The 23,830-nt window shown below is 42.9% G+C and overlaps 1 protein-coding gene across 1 annotated transcript; it reads left to right on the plus strand.

Annotated features, from left to right (window-relative positions):
* Nucleotides 1-279: 279 nt before the first annotated feature.
* On the plus strand, nt 280-4,932 carry LOC106573520 (zona pellucida sperm-binding protein 4). Its single transcript, XM_014148639.3, has 8 exons — nt 280-987; nt 1,252-1,439; nt 1,677-1,774; nt 2,761-2,918; nt 2,995-3,187; nt 3,522-3,669; nt 4,523-4,598; nt 4,726-4,932. Exons 1-8 carry the CDS (start codon nt 357-359, stop codon nt 4,827-4,829), a joined length of 1,596 nt encoding a protein of 531 aa, XP_014004114.2. The 5' UTR covers nt 280-356; the 3' UTR covers nt 4,830-4,932.
* The last annotated feature ends 18,898 nt before the right edge of the window (nt 4,933-23,830 follow it).

Genomic DNA, 23,830 nt, shown 5'->3' on the forward strand with positions numbered 1-23,830 from the left:
ATATTGTCACATACAACAACTAGGAGCAAATTAGATACTGACAGAACTGGCAAAGCCTCCAATGTCATGACGTGTCGGTCACAAAGACCTTTCTCAAGGCCATGACCGAAATGTTGGATGTTCGCAAATGTTACACAACTGTTTTGAATAGTGTGCTACTAAAGGAACATTAGCCAGGGAATTTGATTGGCTAAAACCTTGACCCCTCAGAAAAGGAACGGTCAGATAAAGAGGGGGCGGATTTCCAATAAGTAAACAACACTCAACATCTATTATAAAGGTGGCCGCAATTCCTTCATCCTCATCACAGCATCCAGTGAACATTGCGGATTAGTTCTTGTAGCGAAGCCATTGCGATGAAGTGGAGTGCAGTTTGTCTAGTGGCAGTGGCCACGCTTGGCTGGCTGTGTGATGCTCAGAATTTCTTGGAAAAACCAGGGTGGCCACCCATCCAGACACCACCGTCATGGCCTCCCCAAACCCCTCAGAGGCCTGCCCAACCCCCTCAGAGGCCTGCCCAACCCCAGCAGTGGCCTGCCCAACCCCCTCAGAGGCCTGCCCAACCCCAGCAGTGGCCTGCCCAACCCCAGCAGTGGCCTGCCCAACCCCCTCAGAGGCCTGCCCAACCCCCTCAGAGGCCTGCCCAACCCCAGCAGTGGCCTGCCCAACCCCAGCAGTGGCCTGCCCAACCCCCTCAGAGGCCTGCCCAACCCCCTCAGAGGCCTGCCCAACCCCAGCAGTGGCCTGCCAACCCCCTTCAGAGGCCTGCCCAACCCCCTCAGTGGCCTGCTCAACCCCCTCAGTGGCCTGCCCAACCCCAAAAGCCGTCTCAGAAGCCTAAATATCCCTCTGACCCAGGCTCAAAGCAGAGCTGTGATGTTGATGGCCAACACAAGGTGCAGTGTGGACTTCCTGACATCAATGCCGCCTATTGTGAGGCCATTAACTGCTGTTTTGATGGACGGATGTGCTTCTACGGAAAAGCAGGTAGGTGTTTGACCATGCTCATTTTACTCTAGAACTCTATGTTGTAACAGTACGGTTTTACTTTATGTATTTCCCCCTCAGAGAAACTTGTTTATCGCACTTCACCAGAAAACAAATCATTGTATTATGAACTCTCACTGATTCCACTTCCACTTATATATGGACAATCTTTATCCAAAGCAGTTTAAAATCAACATGTTCCAACATGCTCCAATTTACTCAAGGACACTAACTTCATGTTTTTGTTATGCTCTTTGTCACCAGTGACTGTTCAGTGTACCAAAGATGGCCAGTTTGTGGTGGTGGTGGCCAGGGATGCCACTCTGCCCAACCTGGAACTGGACTCCATCAGCCTGCTGGGGGCAAACGGACCCCACTGCAACGCTATTGGCACAACTTCTGTCTTCGCCATCTACCAGTTTAAAGTCACTGAATGTGGAACTGTCATGACGGTACGTATCACCTGTGCCTGGCTTCAGTCTCAGTACAGGGAAGTAGCTCCTCTCTCCTTCAAATAATTGGATCACATCTTGTGTATTGGTTGCAACAATGATCATATCATGATCATGTCATTGATTGTTTATTCAGGTTTAAAGATGCTGCCACATTGTGACAAAAGCTCTTTGTCAAAGCTATAGTGATTTTGCCTCTTAAAGATGAGCTGTACAACATAGTTGTGTTTATTGCAGGAGGAAACTGATACTATTATCTATGAGAATAGGATGTCCTCTTCATATCAAGTGGGGGTTGGCCCCTTTGGCTCCATCACCAGGGACAGCCAATATGAGTAGGTGATATAAAAAAACAAAATGATTATAATAACACCACAAAAACAACAACATCCTAAGGAACCATCACTTTAAATTGTTGTGTACTATGTATGGGGCCAGGGGCCTCATTTATCAACCGTGCATACATTTCTTACAAAATTCTGTGGTACGTGGAGATTCTAGGATTAGCTTGAGCAACAAATTATCAGGATCATTCAAACTGTCAAACACAGCACATACTCATGTTTTCATTGATAAATTAGAGCCATACTATATTTTTGCACTTGTGAAAATACGAATTGTTGTTAAATATTTGGCTTATCCTGCTTTGGTATAGGCTCTGAATTTAAATAGGCTTTGATGTTGCATTCCTAACAATACTGTAGCCTACCCAATTTAAATAGGCTACCGGTCTTCACTTCCGAGCATGTTTGGCTATTAAATGAGCGATGGATAAATGGTAGGCTAATATTTGTTGTGTAGTGGGAATAAACCAGACGTGAGAAAAGGAGAGACCTAATTTAGGCCTATATAATAAAAGTTAAAGAAACACATTGGGCAACATACATTACTAATGGAAAATGTATACATGTTATGATTAGGCCTACGTTCTGTTCTTATTAGCCTACCATTATTATAATTCCAGTACACATTCATTTCCTTCAAAATAACAATATTTGCTTGCAATACAATTGATCACCCGCTCTAAGTACTGTGTACGCACAGTCAGAGATTTGCATGGAGATACCCACACTTTCCTGTCAACAAGGATAAATGCCAACCTTTATGGGAAAACTGGCGAACACAAGGTTTAGAGTCTCTTTTGTGTGCATTCACCTTCGATAAGTGAGGCCCCTGGTTGGAAATTTTAACAAAACACTGGAGTTAACACAATTTTTATTGTTAAATAAGCAATGGGATCTTTAGTCATCACCTTATATGTCCGGCTTTAAAGTCTCTCAGACACCTTCAAGATGTCTGACCACACGCCATTTCTTCCCAGTCTAACATTCCAGTGCAGATATAAGGGCAGCACCATTGTGGCTGTGGTTATTGACGTGAAGCCGGTTCCTCCTCCAAATCCTGCGATAGATCCTGGACCCCTCACAGTTGAGCTCAGACTGGGCAGCGGAGGATGCCTTACCAAGGGATGTAATGAAGGTATGTGGCACTATATTCATTGATTGGTTGGATTAATAAATGGGTGAATTAATGAATCTTTCCGCTTTTGAAACAGAGGACGTGGCCTACACCTCTTACTACACAGAGGCAGACTACCCTGTCACCAAGGTCCTCAGGGATCCTGTGTACACTGAGGTTCGCATCCTGGCGAGGACAGATCCCAACATTGTGCTGACCCTGGGTCGCTGCTGGGCTACCACAACCCCAAACCCTCAAAGCCTGCCCCAGTGGGACCTTCTCATTGATGGGTAAATATCTGAATAGGTAGAAGTAGTAAACATTTTAGTAACTGTTTCGTCCAGTTACTGTTCTGCCGTTCCTTGTGAAGATGAGGAAAATGTTCAGCAGCTCTTGGAGTTATTCACTTAAAAAATACCTCTTTATTATCAAAACCAATGTGTCATCTCATTGCCTTGATCAATGTATTTGCTGGTGTAAAGGGGGTAACGGCAAATTGAGAGTCGTAACATGGCATGCGGCATGCCAACCCTGACGCAGACAGAAAGATACTTGACCATGACTCTGTCTGTCTGTCTGTCTACGTCTCACTCTCTCTCTCTCTCTCTCTGTTCATATCATTAGATGTTCTTACCAGGATGACCGTTACCTGACCACTCTCATCCCTGTGGGACCCTCTTCAGGTCTGTCCTTCCCAACCCACTACAGGCGCTTCGTCCTTAAGATGTTCACCTTTGTGGATCCAATGTCTATGACCCCCCTGCGGGAGACGGTATGACCATAGAGATACATTTATGTTACAGATATTGTTCTATTTAATTCTGAGGGTATGACTGTGTTCTAATTCTACTGGAACCATAGAGTTCAAATTAATCATAATAAGAGGGTTGAAACAACTACATTGATGTTGTTGATTATCATGCTAACACTGTTTATTCAATTCATTCATGTGTCACGTCTGTCGAAAGGAGCAGACCAAAGTGCAGCGTGGTTGTAGTTCCACATTTTATTAAATCCGTGAAACTTTTGCAATACATAAATAACTGAAATTGACAAAACAAACCGTGACGCAGAGAGAAACAAACACTACTCAAAATATAATCACCCACAAAACCCAGGAAGAAAAACCCATTCTTAAATATGATCTCCAATCAGAGGTAACGAGGACCAGCTGCCTCCAATTGGCAATCAACCCCCCAAAAACATAGAAATAGAAAAACTAGAACATAAACATAGAAATAGAAAACATAGAAAAACACAAAACACACCCTGACCTACTCTACCATAGAAAATCACATCTTACTATGGTCAGGACGTGACAGCATGAAATAGAAGTGCTGTACTTACATTAGATTTTTGATAACACTTTTCACTGTCCTATTACAATTGGTATTTGTGAAATTATTGCCACTAATTACTGGTAATTAATGATTTAACAAAATTGTATCGGCTTGCTTGGTCACAATTGGTACTTTCTGGTAGGCCTATTTCTTACAATTACATAAGTAATATAAAAGCATATAGTTTACATAAATATTAAACTACTCTAATTTATTCTTGGGTAGTAATTATCTCGCTAGATAATTATTGCATTTAAAAAAAACTATCTGTACTGTCTCTTGCAGGTGTTCATCCATTGTAATACAGATGTGTGCCAGTCATCCCTTGGAGACACCTGTGAACCAAGATGCTTCAGAAAGAGTTAGTTACTTTTCTCTGATAGGCTGCATTCCATTCCAGCAAATAGTTTAAATCCCCTCTACCCTTCCCTACAGTTTGAGTCTTGTCCCTCTTTCTGCAACTGACCTCATAAAATGTTTTTTTCCAGGGAGAGACATTCCTGCTGCAGTTCAGAAGACATCCAGAATCAAGTCTAATTTGGTTTCCAGTGGCGAACTGATCCTGATTGACCCAAAGGAGCTTACCAACTAGAAAATCTTTTGACTTAACTCAAGCACTTTGTCACCGTGGTGCTGTCGGCTGTTATGATGACTTCACAGTGAGGCATGTGCAAATAAATCTGACTGTCCTCGAACTTGTTGTTTGTACATTTTTGGGTTATAGTTCCATTCAGTCCATTCGGCCATTACAGTGAGCCTTCCTCTATTTTAAAGTGATACCAGCCTCCACTGGTGTGTGTGTGTGTGTGTGTGTGTGTGTGTGTGTGTGTGTGTGTGTGTGTGTGTGTGTGTGTGTGTGTGTGTGTGTGTGTGTGTGTGTGTGTGTGTGTGTGTGTGTGTGTGTGTGTGTGTGTGTGTGAGAGGTGAAGCACATAGTTTGAGCCCCAGTCCGTCACATTGGTGTCAGAAGTGACAGGCTTGGTCTAAGTGATGAGTAACCTTGTCATGGAGATGAATTGTGTTAGCCCCTTCCTTGAGCTAGTGTATAGGCTTTAGATCAGTGGGCTAACACATTATTTTGACTCGGGATATATTCAAGCTATTGTTTTTAAATCAGAAGGGAATTACACAGCCCAAGCTTTTCATTCAAAATATTTCGGGAGTATGGCGTTGTATTTTTACATTTGAAAGCCTATTGTGTCACGACCGTCGTTTAAATAACTGGACCAAGGCGCAGCGTGAGTAGAGTTCCACATTTTTATTGCTCGTGAAACTTCAAATAACAACAAAGATATAACGATCGTGCAAAAATGTAGCGCACAAAGGCACTCACACAAAACAATATCCCACATCCCAGGTGGGAACAAGAACACACTAAGTATGATGCCCAATTAGAGGTAACGATTATCAGCTGCCTCTAATTGGGAACCATACACATACACCAACATAGAAATAAACACACTAGAAATCCCCCTAGTCACGCCCTGACAGTCCCATACACCCCCCCCCCCCCCCCCCCCCCCGAAGGTTCGTACTCCGACCGCAAAACCTGGGAGGGTTAGGGTGGGCAAATAGCATTGGTGGCGGCTCCGGTGCGGGACGTAGCACCCGCTCAGACCGCGGATCTGGCCATGGAGCTGGGCTGAATGCCATGCCTGGACTGAGCACCGGTGCAGAGGAAGGCTCCGGCCATGGAGCGGGACTGGACGCCGTGCCTGGACTGAGCACCGGCGCAGAGAAAGGCTCCGGCCATGGAGCGGGACTGGACGCCGTGCCTGGACTGAGCACCGGTGCAGAGGAAGGCTCCGGCCATGGAGCGGGACTGGACACCATGCCTGGACTAGGCACCGGCGCAGAGAAAGGCTCTGGCCATGGAGCGGGACTGAACGCCGTGCCTGGACTGAGCACCGGCGCAGAGGAAGGCTCCGGCCATGGAGCGGTACTGGACACTGTGCCTGGACTGGGCATCGGCGCAGTGGAAGGCTCCGGCCATGGCACCGGCGCAGGAAGCTCCGGGCCGTGGACCGTCACTGGAAGCTCCGGGCCGTGGACCGTCACTGGAGGCTCCGGACCGTGGACCGTCACTGAAGGCTCTGATTTTGTTTTGTCATCAAAACAAAAGGCATACATCACACATCTTAATTTGCTATATCATTGTTGTACAGTTTTCACCAGAAGACGCTGTAGGTCAGCAGAAGGTGTAGGACCAGAACAGCCTGTTTGCATTATGGACCATCCTGCAGAATGCCATGATTATCTACAGCACAGGTGTTAAACTCATTCCAAGGAGGGCCGAGTATCTGCGGGTTTTCACTCCTCCCTTGATCTTGATTGATTAATTAAGGTCACTAATTAGTAAGGAACTCCCCACACCTGGTTGTCTAGGGCTTAATTGAAAGGAAAAATAAAAAACCTGCAGACACTAGGCCTCCATGTATAAAGGGCATACGATAGGCCTCGGCATATCAAAAGACAAACACAGTAAATCAGGGTTTTCCAAACTCGCCCGCCCCCGCCACTCAAATAACTCATCATCAAGCTTTGATTAATTTTAAATCAGCTGTGTAGTGCTAGGGGAAGAAAAAAAAGTGCACCCAGGGAGAGCCCCAGGATCGAGTTTTGGAAACCCTGCAGTAAGTAATACTTGCTATGTTAGGCCTTAGACGCACATAGGCCCATGGTGTAATCTTCAGTTTCATCACAAAGTCTATTTCATAATTTTGCGAAATAGACTGTGATGATACTGGAGATTGATACGGGAGATTATAACTTGTAAAAAAAATTCAAATGAGTAAACACTCTTGAATTACACACTTTGGAATGTTTCCGTTTTTTTATAAATAAAGAAACCAGACTGCAATGAAGGTTTGTTGTCATTCTTAAATTCTCGTTTCAGTTATTTACATTACATAATACACAGATCGTAATCAAGGTTATAACGAAGGACAAAATCATGGCATCTAAGTACCTTTTCAAGTTAAAATAACACCTGTTTTAGTGACTGATGGTACTTTTCTCAAATTCAATGGAATTATCCATGATCAGACATTTTATCTGGATGGTAAATTAAACACAAATTACAGAAAGCCTTGAGTGTTATAAGGAAAGACATGCACAAGTAATATACTATTAAAAAAAAATAACTTTATTGAAATGAAAAGGTTAGGGGAATATATCATTGAAACTTGAAAACAAAGTGCAAGTTACATCACTATCATAACCATAAAATCATACACAACCGCTTGCCCTCGCATTTACTTCATAAACTTCCATTTTATCTAACTTTGCTTTGGTCCAGACGGATTTGGCGTGTTGGGACAACAACCTTTCCTTGGACGCTTTCATAGCACTGGCCATCCGTCTGGATAACCTTCTTTGAGAGCGCCAGCACCCTCCTCGTCTCTCGCCTTCCTCCTTTGGCCGTCCTGAAACAGAGCCTGAACCCATGGAGGTAGGGGCAACACACCTCCCTGCGGCAGAGCGGCATAGCCGGAAACAGCTAGGGCTCTGTTCCTATTGTGGACAGGAACTTCAGCGGTGTACGGTGCGTTCCAACCGGGAGTCCATGAGGGCAGAGGGGCGGCCACGTGATCAACCGTCTCCCGGGGTAGGCGTGAGTATTACATCATCACTTTCCACTAAAACCCTTTCTGGTTTCCATTTCACTGGCTGGCTATCCCTCATGTGTTGTCTCTACAGCTCTAGTAGATTCCAGGGTCGGTGGAAATTTCATCGACCAGGCCCTCGCCTCCTCCCTAAACATCACCTTATACCTGCTCTCTTCTCCTTTTCCGGTCCAAGCACTGGATAGTCAACCATTGGGATCCAGCACCATAACCCAAATCACAGCACCACTCACCCTCACATTGGAACCCATGCATCAAGAAAGCCTTCCTCATCATGAATGCACCAGTACACAAAATCATCCTCGGCTTCCCCTGGCTCCAACATCATGACCCCACAATCTCATGGTCGAGCATAAGAATCACCGACTGGGCACCTGAATGCCGGAGGACATGCTTTCCCTTCCCCTGTGGTTCCACGTCGGTTGAGAGTCTTGTGGTGCCCTCCAGCCTAACATCTCGGAAGTATACCAGGATCTCAGGGAGGTTTTCTCCAAGACCCACGCCACCTGTCTCCCTCTTCATCGCCCTTGGGACTGTGCCATGGACCTGCATGCAGGCTCTGCGCCTCTGCATCTACCCTCTTTCTGAGGCTGAAACCAAGGCTATGGAGGAGTACATCCATCCTCTCCAACAGGGTTTCATCCGCACATCAATCTCCCCGGCGTCAGCAGGCTTCTTCTTCATAGCCTAGAAGGACGGAGGTTTACGCCCGTGGAGGGTTAACGAGGTAACGTATATATTACAACTCGCCACTAACTACCGAATCTCACCCTATTTTCATGTTTCCCTCCTCAGGCCAGTGGTTCCTGGTCCTCTGGCTGGTGCTGTTCCCCGTTACAACCCTCCACCTCCCCTGGACATTGATGGGAGCCCCGCCTATGCCGTCAGGTCTCTCCTGTACTCCCAACATTGTGGGGGTCGGCTCCAGTACCTGGAGGACTAGGAGGGGTGCAGTCCAGAGGAGCGCTTTTGGGTCCTGGTGGAAGACATCCTGGATCCTGACATCGTCCGGGATTTCCACCTCCACGGTCCGGCCCGGCCCGCTCCTCGCAATCTGGGTCATCCCCTTGGCCGGCGTCGTCCTGCGGCTGGAGCCGCACAACAGGAGGCGGGGGGTACTCTCATGCCTACTACTGCTCTACTAACCACCGGTCCAGGCAACCCAGATTAAGCACACCTGGCAACCATCATTGCACACACCTGAGCTTCATCACCCTGAATACTCTCCCTTTATTTAGCCCTCATTAGCCTCCCTCTTCAGGCAGTATTGGTTTTGTTTATGTTCAGTATGTTACTCCTATTTTGTTTATCTTCATGTTTCTTATTAGTAAACTAACCTTCTGCACCTGCTTCCTGACTCCCTGCCTTTACATTACACCACCGAGCTAGGTAAATGTGCTTTTAGTTTTAATGCACCGTGTTGCTGGAACAACATTTTAAAAATACATTTAATCTTGATGTTCTGGTGCTGTTCGAGCAACTTAAATGATTGATTTATTGATTTATTGATTTATTTGTGGAGGAAAGTAACTGTTTTTCTGGGTGATTTGGGATGTTTTATTTGTTCTCAGAATGATTTTTTAAATAATTTTTTTCATTTAACCTTTGTGTAACTAGGCAAGTCAGTAAAGAACAAATTATTATTTACAATGTCGACCTACATCAGCCAAACCTGGACGGCGCTGGGCCAATCGCCCTAGGGGACTCGGTTGTCATACAGCCTGTATTTTAATGTGTGCATACAGTGCATTTGGAAAGTATTCAGGCCTCTTGACTTTTTCCACATGTTACATTACAGCCTTATTCTAAAATGGATTAAATAAAACATTTTCCTTATCAATCTACACACAATACCCCATAATGACAAAGTGAAAATAGGTTTTTAGACATTTGTGCAAATTTATAAAAAACAGAAATACCTTATATACATAAGTATTCAGACCCTTTGCTTATGAGACTCGAAATTGAGTTCAGGAGCATCCTGTTTCCATGTATCATCCTTGAGCTGTTTCTACAACTTGGAGTCCACCTATGGTAAATTCAATTGATTGGACATGATTTGGAAAGGCCCACATCTGTCTATATAAAGGTCCCACAGTTGACAGTGCATGTCAGAGCAAAAACCAAGCCATGAGGTTGAAGGAATTGTCCGTAGAGTTCAGAGACAAGATTGTGTCGAGGCACAGATCTGGGGAAGTTAACAAAGCATTTCTGCAGCATTGAAGATCCCCAAGAACACAGTGGCCTCCATCATTCTTAAATGGACAACATTTGCTTAGTAGACCTGGCTGCCAAGCCAAACTGAGCAATTGGGGGAGAAGGGCCTTGGTCAGGGAGATGACCAAGAACCTGATGGTCACTCTGACAGAGTTCCAGAGTTCTTCTGTGGAGATGGGAGAACCTTCCAGATGAACAACCATCTCTGCAGCACTCCACCAATCAGGCCTTTATTTTAGAGTGGCAAGATGGAAGCCACTCCTCCTCATTAAAAGGCACATGACAGCCCACTTGGAGTTTGCCACCTAAATGACTATCATACCATGAGAAACAAGATTATCTGGTCTGATGAAACTAAGATTTAACTCCTGAATTCCAATCGTCACGTATGGAGGAAACCTGGCACCAACCCTATGGTGAAGCGTGGTGGCAGTATCATCCGGTGGGGATGTTTTTCAGCGGCAGGGACTGGGAGACTAATCAGGATCGAGGGAAAGATGAACGGAGCAAAGTACAGAAAGATCCTTCATGAAAACCTGCTCCATAGCGCTCAGGACCTCATACTGGGACAAAGATTCACCTCCCAACAGGAGAACGACCCTAAGCACACAGCCAAGACGACGCAGGAGTGGCTTCAGGACAAGTCTCTGAATGTCCTTGAGTGACGCAGCCAGAGCCCGGACTATAACCCGATCGAACATCTCTGGAGAGACCTGAAAATAGCTTTGCAGTGATGCTCCCCATCCAACCTGACAGAGCTTGAGAGGATCTGCAGAGAAGAATCTGAGAAACTCCCCATGAACAGGTGTGCTAAGCTTGTAGCATCATACCCAAGACGACACAAGGCTGTAACTACTGCCAAAGGTGCTTCAACAAAGTACTGACTAAAGGGTCTGAATACTTATGTACATTGTTTATACATTTGCAAAAAATTCTAAAAACCTGTTTTTGCTTTGTCATTATGTGGTATTATGTGTAGATTTATGAGGGGGAAAAAACTATTGAATACATTTTAGAATAAGCCTGTAATGTAACAAAATATTTTTTTAAATCAAGGGGTCTGAAGAATGCACTGTATGTATATACGTTTTTTTTTGGTTTGTTTACTGTGTATTTTAAATTGTATTATACAGGGCGCATTTGGAAAAGATACCTAGGTCTCAATTTGTCTTCCCTGTCAAAATAAAGGTTATATAAAAAGTTGCCACACAACCAAACCACATCATATTCTCCTTTCTATCTTTCCTGTAATAAAGCCAAGAATTTCTAGAGCAGTCACCAAGTAAATTGAAGTTTCACTCTTTCTGTTCTGAAAATCAGGCAAACGTTAGCTTAGTCTTCGATCTGTTTGTGCTGTATAGCCAACTGCTATGGTAACATGGCATGAGAACTATCATACATTAGGAGTTAGCAAGACAGCATGAACAGATCTGGGACCAGGCTAGACCATTTCTATGACCTGCACCACCAGCTTGGTATGTACAGCAGCCACCTTCACCAGCATCGACTTAGGAGGGTTAGGGGGGAACCAGTTCAGCTACTTCTCTACCAGTCAATATCACCTGTCAATACCCCGCTCCTCCGCACACTCCACTGGCTTCCAGTTGAAGCTCGCATCTGCTACAAGACGATGGTGCTTGCCTACGGAGCTGTGAGGGGAACGGCACCTCCGTACCTTCAGGCTCTGATCAGGCCCTACACCCAAACAAGGGCACTGCGTTCATCCACCTCTGGCCTGCTGGCCCCCGTACCTCTGCGGAAGCACAGTTCCCGCTCAGCCCAGTCAAAACTGTTCGCTGCTCTGGCACCCCAATGGTGGGACAAGCTCCCTCACGACGCCAGGACAGCGGAGTCAATCACCACCTTCCGTAGACACCTGAAACCCCACCTCTTTAAGGAATACCTGGGAAAGTATAAAGTAATCCTTCTAACCCCCCCCCCCAAAAAATATATAGATGTACTATTATAAAGTGGTTGTTCCACTGGATATCATAAGGTGAATGCACCAATTTGTAAGTCGCTCTGGATAAGAGCGTCTGCTAAATGACGTTAATGTAAACGTAAATGTGTGTGTCTCAAAATCTTCATCCTCTTTTTCATCAAGTAGCTCCTCATCAAAAGTATCTTCCTCCAAGAAGTCCATGACCTCATGGTCCTCCTCATCCTGCAGGCCTTCCTCAGCAATGACCCTTTAGCACATAAGAAAGGGGGTCATGAATGGAAGGGAATTGTGTAGCTAAAAGTTATCAACCTGTTTGCAAAGTTATATTGTATAATCCTAACATTTGAGAAAACATGTAACATAATGTAATATCTGTTTTATCTCAGCACGTTTCATCAATGACTTACAATGACAGAACACACAACAATGACCAAAACATGATAAAAAGAAGGGAAAAAACACATTAAGACAAAGGCACATGCACCAACCATAGTATCCCTAAAAGAATAGTCTGATTAAAGTGTTGTTTTTTATCCTACTCTGGGGAAAACAGGCAACAACATTTTCCAATAGAAAGACCCCATAAAACAGTTAATCAATTACACCCATTAAAAAGCCTCATGGCTGTGGGTAAAAATGACTGTATAAACCTCTCTGTAGAACATCTGGGCAGGATTAACCTGCTACTAAAGCTGCTCCTGTGTTGCATTAGAGTGCTGTGGAGTGGGTGTGTGACATTGTACATGACCATATGTGTTTTTACTTGCAGCCTTTTTTATGAACATGTCATGCATTGATTCCAGGCTGCTGCCAATTGTAGCACTGGCTTTGATAATGATATTGTCAAGCTTGTTAGAGTCTTCCTTAGCTAAATTCCCTTTCCAGCACACAATGGCATAGGTCATTACACTCGCCACGACACTGCTATAGAACATACGAAGAATTTTGTCACATACATTAAAAGATCTAAGCTTCCTTAAAAAGTACAGTGTGGATTGGGATTTTTTGTAGACACTGAGAATTCTCCTTCCAGTTCAGTTTGTTGTCCATTATTACACCCAAGTACTTATAAGAGTCAACAGTGCCAATTTCTTAATAGAAATGGGATTTAAAGCATCTTTCTTTTTCCTAAAATGTACCACTAGCTCCTTGATACTTCAGTACATTCAGGTCCAATTAATTGGCCTCACACCATTCCACAAAGGACTTATATCCCTGTGATGAGCATTGTCTCCTCTCCTGACACAGCTTACTATAGCAATCAGAGAATCTCTCTAAGTAGCTCAGTTCATTAGTGTGTGAAGTAATTTGTGTAAAGGGTAAACAGAATAGGTGACAGTACCGTCCCCTGTGGTGCCCCCATGTTTGTACATATCCGATCTGATAGTGCCTGGTTCAGTCTTACGAACTGTAGTCTATTGGGCCAGCAGTTGGGGTTGTGTGGTATTGAAAACACTGGAGAAGTCAAAAGAAAATTGTTCTCACCACACAGCCGGGTTTCTCCAGGTGCTCATATACTCTGTAGAAGAGATCGAGCAGAGCATCTTCAACACCAGTTTTTGGGTGGTAGGCAAATTGCAAAGGATACAGATAGGCTGCCACCTCAACTCTTAAATAAGTGTATTAAAACCCACTCATAGGTTTTCATTACTTGTAATGTCAAAGCCACTGGTCTAAAGTCTTTCAGTGCTGTACATCCTGCTTTATTTCAGATGGGCACTATATAGGATGTTTTCCATTTAGTAGGAATATCTCATAGTATTAGGGTTGAAATATACTGTATACTGCAGTATGAAAGTTGATTAGCACATACCTTGAGTACTCTGGCATTAACCACATCAGGCCCTGCTGACTTACTGGGATTGATCCTCTTCAGCTGCTTCACCGCTTGTTTCTCCGAGATTCTCATGGGCTCAGTGCTTCCCAGATCAGAGTCCAGCACCTCCCCTATCTGCGGTTGCTCTGTTGAGAAATCGTACTTTTGAATCTGGTAAAAAAAAACTGGTTATGGCCTCCTGAGTGGCGCAATGATCTAAGGCACTGCCTCGTAGTGCTAGCTGTGCCACTAGAGATCCTGGTTTGAGTCCAGGCTGGGATGTGTTTCAGAGGACGCATGGCTCTCGACCTTCTACTCTCCCAAGTCCGTACGGAAGTTGCAGCGATGGGACAAGACTGTAACTACCAATTGGATACCACGAAATTGGGGAGAAAAAAGGCTCTGTCGCATCACTCTGTAGTCAGTTATCTTCTTCATACCATCCCAGACATCCTTCATGTTATTTACTTGCAGCTTACGTTCTAGCTTTAGTTCGTATTCGTGTTTGCCTTTCCTGATCAGCTCTTTAATTTCCATCTGTACTACTTTCAACTCATTCCTATTTCCAGTTTCAAAAGCCTTATTTTTCCTGTTCAGTGCCTCATTGATTTCTTTTGTGACCCATGGTTTATTATTTGCATAGCATTTCACTGTTTTGCTTGGCACCACATTGTCAGTACAGAAGTTAACATAGTCTCAAATCAAATCACATTTTATTTGTTACATGTGCCGAATACAACGTGTAGACCTTACAGTGAAATGCTTACCTACAAGCCCTTAACCAACAATGCAGTTAAGAAATAATAAGTGTTCAGTAAAAAATAGATAAGTAAAAAAAATAAAATTATGATAATAATTAACTAAGTCATCGGCATGCCCCCAGAGACACAGACAGGACCTGGCATCATGTGACAGCCTTTTCAACGTTCAGTATATAAACCCCCACCCAGGGTTTCTTTTTCCAGACCAGGCCTCCACTCCATTACGAGTTGGCTAATAGGTTTGACCATGCATCCCTCTACTGAACTTTAACCATACCACGTGGTTAAACTATTAGACTATCGATACAGAATAAGAACAAGTCTTTGATATTAATAATTACTAGTCTGCAGCTAGGAATTAGGTATCATTGAACGTGTAGACCGACGAAACATCCATTCTATAACGACATTAACCTCTATGGGCTAGGTGGGACGCTAGCGTGCCACCCGTGGTGCACTCCATCAACAGCAGGTGCATTTCAAGAGCGGCAAATTTGAATCCAAATAAATGTCAAAATTCAAATTTTTCAAACATACAACTATTTTACACCCTTTGAAAGATAAACATCTCCTTAATCTAACCACGTTTTACGATTTCAAAAAGGTTTTACGGCGAAAGCATAAATTTAGAGTATGTTAGGACAGTACATTTACAAGAGTTGTGTGTAATGTTTTGTCAAGTCAAAGACAGGGTCACCAAAACCATAAAACCAGCTAAAATGATGCACTAACCTTTTACAATCTCCATCAGATGACACTCCTAGGACATTATGTTAGACAATGCATGCATTTTTAGTTCTATCAAGTTCATATTTATATCCAAAAACAGCGTTTTACTATGGCATTGATGTTGAGGAAATCGTTTCCCTCCAATAACCGGCAGTCAAGTCAGCGTCACAAATTAAATAATTAAAATTAGAAAACATTGGTAAAATATTATATTGTCATTTAAAGAATTATAGATTTACATCTCTTGAACGCAATCAACTTGCCAGATTTAAAAATAACCTTACTGGGAAATCACACTTTGCAATAATCTGAGCACTGCGCCCAGAAAAATACGCGTTGCGATACAGACTAGACGTCATGTTGGGGAGATCTAAAATCGAAAATACTATGTAAATAATCCATTACCTTTGATTCTCTTCATCAGATGTCACTTCCAGGTATCACAGGTCCATAACGAATGTAGTTTTGTTCAAAAAAGCTCATCATTTATGTCCAAAAATCTCCGTCTTGTTAGCACATGATCTAAGCCAGCCGGACTTCTCGTCATGAACGAGGGGAAAAAATATATTTACGTTCGTTCAAACATGTCAAACGTTGTATAGCATAAATCATTAGGGCCTTTTTTAACCAGAACATGAATAATATTCAAGGTGGACGAATGCATACTCTTTTATAACGTATTGGAACGAGGGTACCCAACATGAACTCGCGCGCCAGGTGTCTAATGGGACATCATCGTTCCATGGCTCTTGTTCGGTCAGATCTCCCTCCAGAAGACTCAAAACACTTTGTAAAGGCTGGTGACATCTAGTGGAAGCAATAGGAAGTGCCAAAATATTCCTCAGCCCCTGTGTTTTTCAATGGGATAGGTTTAAAGGTAATACAACACATCAGGTATCCACTTCCTGTCAGAAAATGTCTCAGGGTTTTGCCTGCCAAATGAGTTCTGTTATACTCACAGACACCATTCAAACAGTTTTAGAAACTTTAGAGTGTTTTCTATCCATATATAATAAGTATATGCATATTCTAGTTACTGGGTAGGATTAGTAACCAGATTAAATCGGGTACATTTTTTTTATCCAGACGTGCAAATGCTGCCCCCTAGCCCTAACAGGTTAATGAATGTTGCTTTGAAAGATCCATTCTAACCGAGGGAGTGAGAGTGAATGCGAGGACAAAACTCTCCAACAGAACAGAACTTTTCAACAGAGATCCCGACGCCACACTGAGCGTGAATATATATATTGATTGCAATTGTTCCTGAATGAGTGAACAATTGTGCAAAGGATTAGCATTTCAATTGTTAATATTTATCAACTCTGTAGTGTCTTCTCCGCTGCCCCCACCCCCCTTTTGTCTAACAAGCCGCCATGCCGGTTTAGCCCACTATGGCACATTCCTTTATCATTTCTTTGTAACCATATCTGTTTGATTATGCATTTCTGTGAATTATATAGTTTAGTAAATAAATGATTTTAAGACAATTGATGTATGGATGACTCCATAGTGAAGACTGGGTTCGTGCAGATAACCAACAATTTACGACGTTTCGAATGAGACTGACCAAGGTAAAGAATACGTCATTAAATCCGAAGACTCAGAGATCAGATATTATGATATCTGAAAGCTATATTACGAAAATTATAACTTTGTAATCTGAATATTTTCCTTGGTGCCCCGACCTCCTAGTTAATTACAGTTACACGATTAATCATTTTAATCGCGTAATAATAATTACAGAGAGTTATTTGATAAACATGTCTTCAGTTTAACGATGCCAAAGACACAACAGTGTTGTGGACACCAAGGAACTTGATGCTCTCACCCTGCTCCACTACAGCCCCGTCGATGAGAATGGGGGCGTGCTCCGCCCTCCTTTTCCTGTAGTCCATGATCACCTCCTTTGTCTTGATCATATTGAGGGAAAGGTTGTTGTCCTGGCACCACCCTGCCAGGTCTTTGACCTCGTACCTCTAGGCTGTCTCATCATTGTCGGTGTTCAGGCCTACCACCGTTGTGTCGTTGGCAAACTTAATGATGGTGTTGGAGTTGTGTTTGGCCACGCAGGGACTACAACAGGGAGTACAGGAGGGGACTAAGCACACACCCCTGAGGGGCCCCCGTATTGAGGATCAGCGTGTCAGATGTGTTGTTGCCTACCCTTACCCCAGTTGCAGACGGAGGTGTTTAGTCCCAGGGTTTTTAGCTTAAAATCTGTTAGGGACAGACGTTCCGCTAGCGGAACGCCTCACCAATATCCAATGGTATAGAGTGGCGCGAATTACAAATACCTAAAAAATGCAAAAACTTCAATTTTTCAAACATATGACTATTTTACACCATTTTAAAGACAAGACTCTCCTTTATCTAACCACATTGTCCGATTTCAAAAAGGCTTTACAATGAAAGCAAAACATTAGATTATGTCAGGAGAGTACCCAGCCAGAAATAATCACACACCCATTTTTCAAGCTAGCATATGTGTCACAAAAACCAAAACCACAGCTAAATGCAGCACTAACCTTTGATGATCTTCATCAGATGACACTCCTAGGACATTATGTTATACAATACATGCATGTTTTGTTCAATCAAGTTCATATTTATATCAAAAACTAGCTTTTTACATTAGCATGTTTTGTTCAGAACTAGCATACCCACCGAAAACTTCCGGTGAATTTACTAAATTACTCACGATAAACGTTGACAAAAAACAATTATTTTAAGAATTATAGATACAGAACTCCTTTAGGCAATCGCGGTGTCAGATTCTCTGGGCTAGGCGGGACGTAATCGTCCCACCTATGCAACAGCCAGTGTAATCCAGTGGCGCGATTTTCAAATACCTTAAAAATCCTATTACTTCAATTTCTCAAACATATGACTATTTTACAGCTATTTAAAGACAAGACTCTCGTTAATCTAACCACACTGTCCGATTTCAAAAAGGCTTTACAACGAAAGCAAAACATTAGATTATGTCAGCAGAGTACCCAGCCAGAAATAATCAGACACCCATTTTTCAAGCTAGCATATAATGTCACAAAAACCCAGAACACAGCTAAATGCAGCACTAACCTTTGATGATCTTCATCAGATGACAACCCTAGGACATTATGTTATACAATACATGCATGTTTTATTCAATCAAGTTCATATTTATATCAAAAAACAGCTTTTTACATTAGCATGTGACGTTCAGAACTAGCATACCCCCCACAAACTTCCGGGGAATTTACTAACAATTTACTAAATTACTCACGATAAACGTTCACAAAAAGCATAACAATTATTTTAAGAATTATAGATACAGAACTCCTCTATGCACTCGATATGTCCGATTTTAAAATAGCTTTTTCGTGAAAGCACATTTTGCAATATTCTAAGTACATAGCCCAGCCATCACGGGCTAGCTATTTAGACACCCGGCAAGTTTAGCCTTCACCAAAATCAGATTTACTATTACAAATGTTTGATTACCTTTTGTTGTCTTCGTCAGAATGCACTCCCAGGACTGCTACTTCAATAATAAATGTTGGTTTGGTCCAAAATAATCCATCGTTATATCCGAATAGCGGCGTTTTGTTCGTGCGTTCCAGAAACTATGCGAAATGGTAAATCAGGGTCGTGCGCATGGCGCATTTCGTGACCAAAAAATTCTAAATATTCCATTACTGTACTTCGAAGCATGTCAACCGCTGTTTAAAATCAATTTTTATGCAATTTATCTCGTAAAAAAGCGATAATATTCTGACCGGGAATCTCCTTTTCGGTAAACAGAGGAAAAAACACAAAGACGGGGGCGGCCAGTGCACGCGCCTAAGCCCACTGTCCCTTGATCGGCCACTTGAGAAAGGCGATAATGTGTTTCAGCCTGGGGCTGGAATGACGACATTCAGGTGTTTCCCGGGCTCTGAGAGCCTATTGGAGCCGTGGGAAGTGTCACGTTACCGCAGAGATCCTAAGTTTTGGAAAGAGATGTCAAAAAAAGACAATAAATGGTCAGACAGGCCACTTCCTGTAAAGGAATCTCTCAGGTTTTGACCTGCCATTTCAGTTCTGTTATACTCACAGACACCATTCAAACAGTTTTAGAAACTTTGGAGTGTTTTCTATCCAAAGCCAATAATTATATGCATATTCTAGTTACTGGGCAGGAGTAGTAACCAGATTAAATCGGGTACGTTTTTTATCCAGCCGTGTCAATACTGCCCCCTAGCCCTAACAGGTTATAGCTTTTCGGTGAAAGCACATTTTGCAATATTCTGAGTAGATAGCCCGGCCATCATGGCTAGCTATTTTGACACCCACCAAGTTTGGCACTCACCAAACTCAGATTTACTAAAAGAAAAATTGGATTACCTTTGCTGTTCTTCGTCAGAATGCACTCCCAGGACTTCTACTTCAACAACAAATGTTGTTTTGGTTCCAAATAATCCATAGTTATATCCAAATAGCTCCGTTTTGTTCGTGCGTTCAAGACACTATCCGAAGGGTGACGCGCCGGCGCGTTTCGTGACAAAAAAGTCAAAATATTCCATTACCGTACTTCGAAGCATGTCAAACGCTGTTTAAAATCAATTTTTATGCGATTTTTCTCGTAAAATAGCGATAATATTCCAACCGGGAGACGTTGTATCCGTTCAAACACTGAAAGAAGAAAATGGAGTCATCACATGCACGCGTGCACCAGTGCCATTGTTCTCAGAAGTACCACTCACCAAAACCCCTACTGTTTTTCGCCCAGAGACTGCAGAGTTATCATTCCATGTTCTGGCGCCTTCCTAGAGCCAATGAAAGCCTTAGAAAATGTCACGTTACAGCAGAGATCCTGTATTTTCGATGAAGAGGCTACAGAAGGCCAAGAAATGGTCAGACAGGGCACTTCCCATATAGAATCTTCTCAGGTTTTGGCCTGCCATATGAGTTCTGTTATACTCACAGACAGTTTTAGAAATGTTGGGGTGTTTTCTATCCAAATCTACTAATTATATGCATATTCTAGTTTCTGGGCAGGAGTAATAACCAGATTATATCGGGTACGTTTTTTATCCGGCTGTGAAAATACTGCCCCCTATCCCAAACAGGTTAATTATGAGCTCTGAGGGTACTATGGTGTTGAACGCTGAGTTGTAGTCAATGAACAACATTCTCATATTGGTGTTCCTTTTGTCCAGGTGGATAAGGTCAGTGTGAAGTACAATAGAGAGTGCGTCATCTGTGGATCTGTTGGGGCGGTATGCAAATTGGAGTGGGTCTAGGGTTTCTGGGATGATGCAGTTGATGTGAGCCATGACCAGCCTTTCAAAGCACTTCATGGCTACAGACGTGAGTGCTACAGATTGGTTGTCATTTAGGCAGGTTACCTTGGTGTTCATGGCCCAGGGACTATGGTGGTCTGCTTGAACCATGTAGGTATTAGAGACTCGGCCAGGCACAGATTGAAAATGTCAGTGAAGACAATAATTTGTCTGGCCCTGCGGCCTTGTGAATGTTGACCTGTTTAAAGGTCTTATTCACATCGGCTAAGCTGAGCGTGATCACACAGTCATCAGAAACAGCTGGTGCTGTCATGCATGCGTCAGTGTTGCTTGTAACACATCAGTCACTGGCTTCATCAACAAGTGCATCTATGACGTCGTCCCCACAGTGACTGTACGTACATACCCCAACCAGAAGCTATGGATTAAAGGCAACAACCACACTGAGCTAAAGGGTAGAGCTGCCGCTTTCAAGGAGCTGGACTCTAACCCGGACGCTTATAAGAAATCCTGCTATGCCCTCTGACGAACCATCAGTTCACTAATAATAGGAACTTCACCAACTAAACTATTTACAACAGGAGTTACATTTTGGTCACTGTGTCAATTCAGCCTTTTCTCAATACTGCACCTTTCAGTTGGAGAATGAGCTTGTGGCGGCTGGCATAGCAGCAGTTTTGCTTTGTGGAGGAACTATCTGCAAATCCGATCGAGAAGGGCCGATGGACCGATATTGGTCTTTTCTGGTCTGATATATTGGCTCAGGTTCTCTACTCACAATGGGTTTTTCTCAGTACAGTGTCTGACTTTCAGCTGACGCAGATGCACCTCCCAACTTCACTTGGCAACTTTTGTCTACAGTCGGATACTACTGCCTGAGGGAGTCAACCTGGTAACAGAGTGTTGCATTATGGGGATCAAAATTGTCAGACTTGCGCCTACATGTAGACTGCGTACACTTTACATAAATCATGTGATTAAGGGTCATTAAGTTTTGACTGCAGTCCACTGCAAGTTTCTGCAGTTGCTCTTCACCAACTTCACCCTGCAGCCATTGTCTGCATTGAGGGAGGCTTTATTATCAACCAATCCCTAGGGTGTTTATGTTTGACCCACGCGAATGTGACCAAAGACTGACTGAAAAAAGGAAAAAAACTTTGCCGCGATTCATGTATACGGTGGATTATACAAATGAATGTGATATGAGTCTCTCTCTCTCACTTTCTCAATTGATTTACAAAGTACACACACATGATTCCAGTATGTGAGTGTGTGATATGTGGGTTGGAGACATGTTTATTTCGACATTATAAAGAAAAACTTTCGTAAATCTTCTTAGGGCTAGGAGTCCCGCTAGCGGGACAACTTCCGGTGAAACTGGAGGGCGCGCAATTCAAATAAATAATCATAAAAATTATGGACATTAAACATGTAGGTACATACAAGTGTCTTACATCGGTTGAAAGCTTAAATTCTTGTTAATCTAACTGAACTGTCCACTTTACAGTAGCCATTACAGTGAAAGCATGCCATGCGATTGTTTGAGGACGGCGCCCCACATCAAAATATTTTTCCACCGGCACAGGTTTCATAAATTCACAAATAGCGATTAAATATTCACTTACTTTTTCAAAATCTTCCTCTGATTTGTCATACAAAGGGTCCCAGCTATAATATGTAGTGTCGTTTTGTTAGATAAAATGCTTATTTATATCCCAAAAAGTAAGTTTAGTTGGCGCCATCGATTTGAGTAATCCACTCGTTCAACATGCAGAGAAAGGAATCCAAAAATCTACCGCTAAACTTTTTTAAAACAAGTCAAAATACATTTCTATTGACTCCTCAAATACCCTAAAATGTAATCAAACTATAATATTTCATAAAAAGAAGTATGTTCAATACGAAACCGATATTAGCAGGTGCACCTTGTCTTCCTCGTGCACCCAAACACGAATTTCCAATAGTGTGTCCCAATACTAAAACTCAAATTTCTTACTCGTTTTGGAAGAAACAAGCCTGAAACCTTGAACGTAGAGTGCTGACACCCTGTGGACGCCATAGGAATTGCATACTGGGAGCTAGATTTAATTATTTCCCTATACTTTCCATCGTAAGAGCATGGGCTCTCAAATTTGTTTTATTCTGGTTGGTTTTTCTTTGAGTTTTCTCCTACCATATGTATTATGTTATAGTCTCCTACGTTATTTTAACATTTCTACAAACTACAAACTGTTTTCTTTCCAATGGTACCAATTATATGCATATCCTGGCTTCAGGGCCTGAGCAACGGGCAGTTTACTTTGGGCATGTCAGTCAGGCAGAAATTGAGAGAGAAAAGACCCTAGCCCTAAATGGCAACACTCCCATGTTGATCTGAGCCTTGCTGTTGGAAAACCCCTTTAGTGTCTGACTTTCGGCTGTTGCAGATGTATCTCCCCCTACTTCACTCCTCGACTTCTGTCTTCGGTCAGTTTCTTTAGCCTTACCACACAAACGAGCCCAATGACTTCTCAAACCCCAGCCGGGTCTGCTTGGTCTGTTTTACAAACGTTCCCGGAAGTCTCGCAATGTTGCGCCTATGGGTTTAGAAACTCTGTGGGTTCACTGCCAGTGTATATCTTTTATTTCCTAATTGTGTGATGTACATTATGTCTGTCCAGTCTGTCCAGTTGTATGGAACTGTTTTTCTGACCACATCACCATCTAGTGGAAACAAACTATGTATGCACATTTCCAGAACTCATGAAGTCAAACGTCTAATACAATGACACAATTGCAAATGCATTATTTTCAGGTTATTGATACAAGCCAGGGAAATCCATGTATAGATTAAATCTATTTGGTGTCCCTCATCTCTGAGCGAGTGTGTTTTTCTCTTCAGCTGCATTTCATTCTTAACTACCTGATGGAGATGGGAGGTTATTCGGAGAGCACTATGCACGAGGATCAAGCTCGTAAAGAGCTGGAGATGTTCGTCGAAGCAAATCGGTAAGACAAAAATATCTACCACAAATTAGCCCAAAAGAGATAGTTAACTCCTAAATCGAAGATTGATTTTCTAAATTCAAAAGTAATCTACACTACTTTTCATTATATGATTGTCATAATAATTATAATGATAATTGATTGGATTTATACTGCGCTTTTCAACCTAGGTGCTCAAAGCGCTTTACATAATAAGGTGGAAAACTCACCTTTACCACCACCAATGTGGTGCTTACTTTTGAAAGTAGTGCTT

This window comes from Salmo salar, chromosome 16 (assembly GCF_965601325.2).
Source record: "Salmo salar chromosome 16, fSalSal1, whole genome shotgun sequence".
Classification (NCBI taxonomy): Eukaryota; Metazoa; Chordata; class Actinopteri; order Salmoniformes; family Salmonidae; genus Salmo; species Salmo salar.

Coding starts and splice junctions, on each gene's coding strand:
- LOC106573520 (XM_014148639.3), top strand. CDS start 357: ATGAAGTGGAGTGCAGTTTGTCTAGTGGCAGTGGCCACGCTTGGCTGG. Junction 1,440..1,676: donor AATGTGGAACTGTCATGACG/GTACGTATCACC, acceptor TGTTTATTGCAG/GAGGAAACTGATACTATTAT. Junction 3,670..4,522: donor TGACCCCCCTGCGGGAGACG/GTATGACCATAG, acceptor TGTCTCTTGCAG/GTGTTCATCCATTGTAATAC.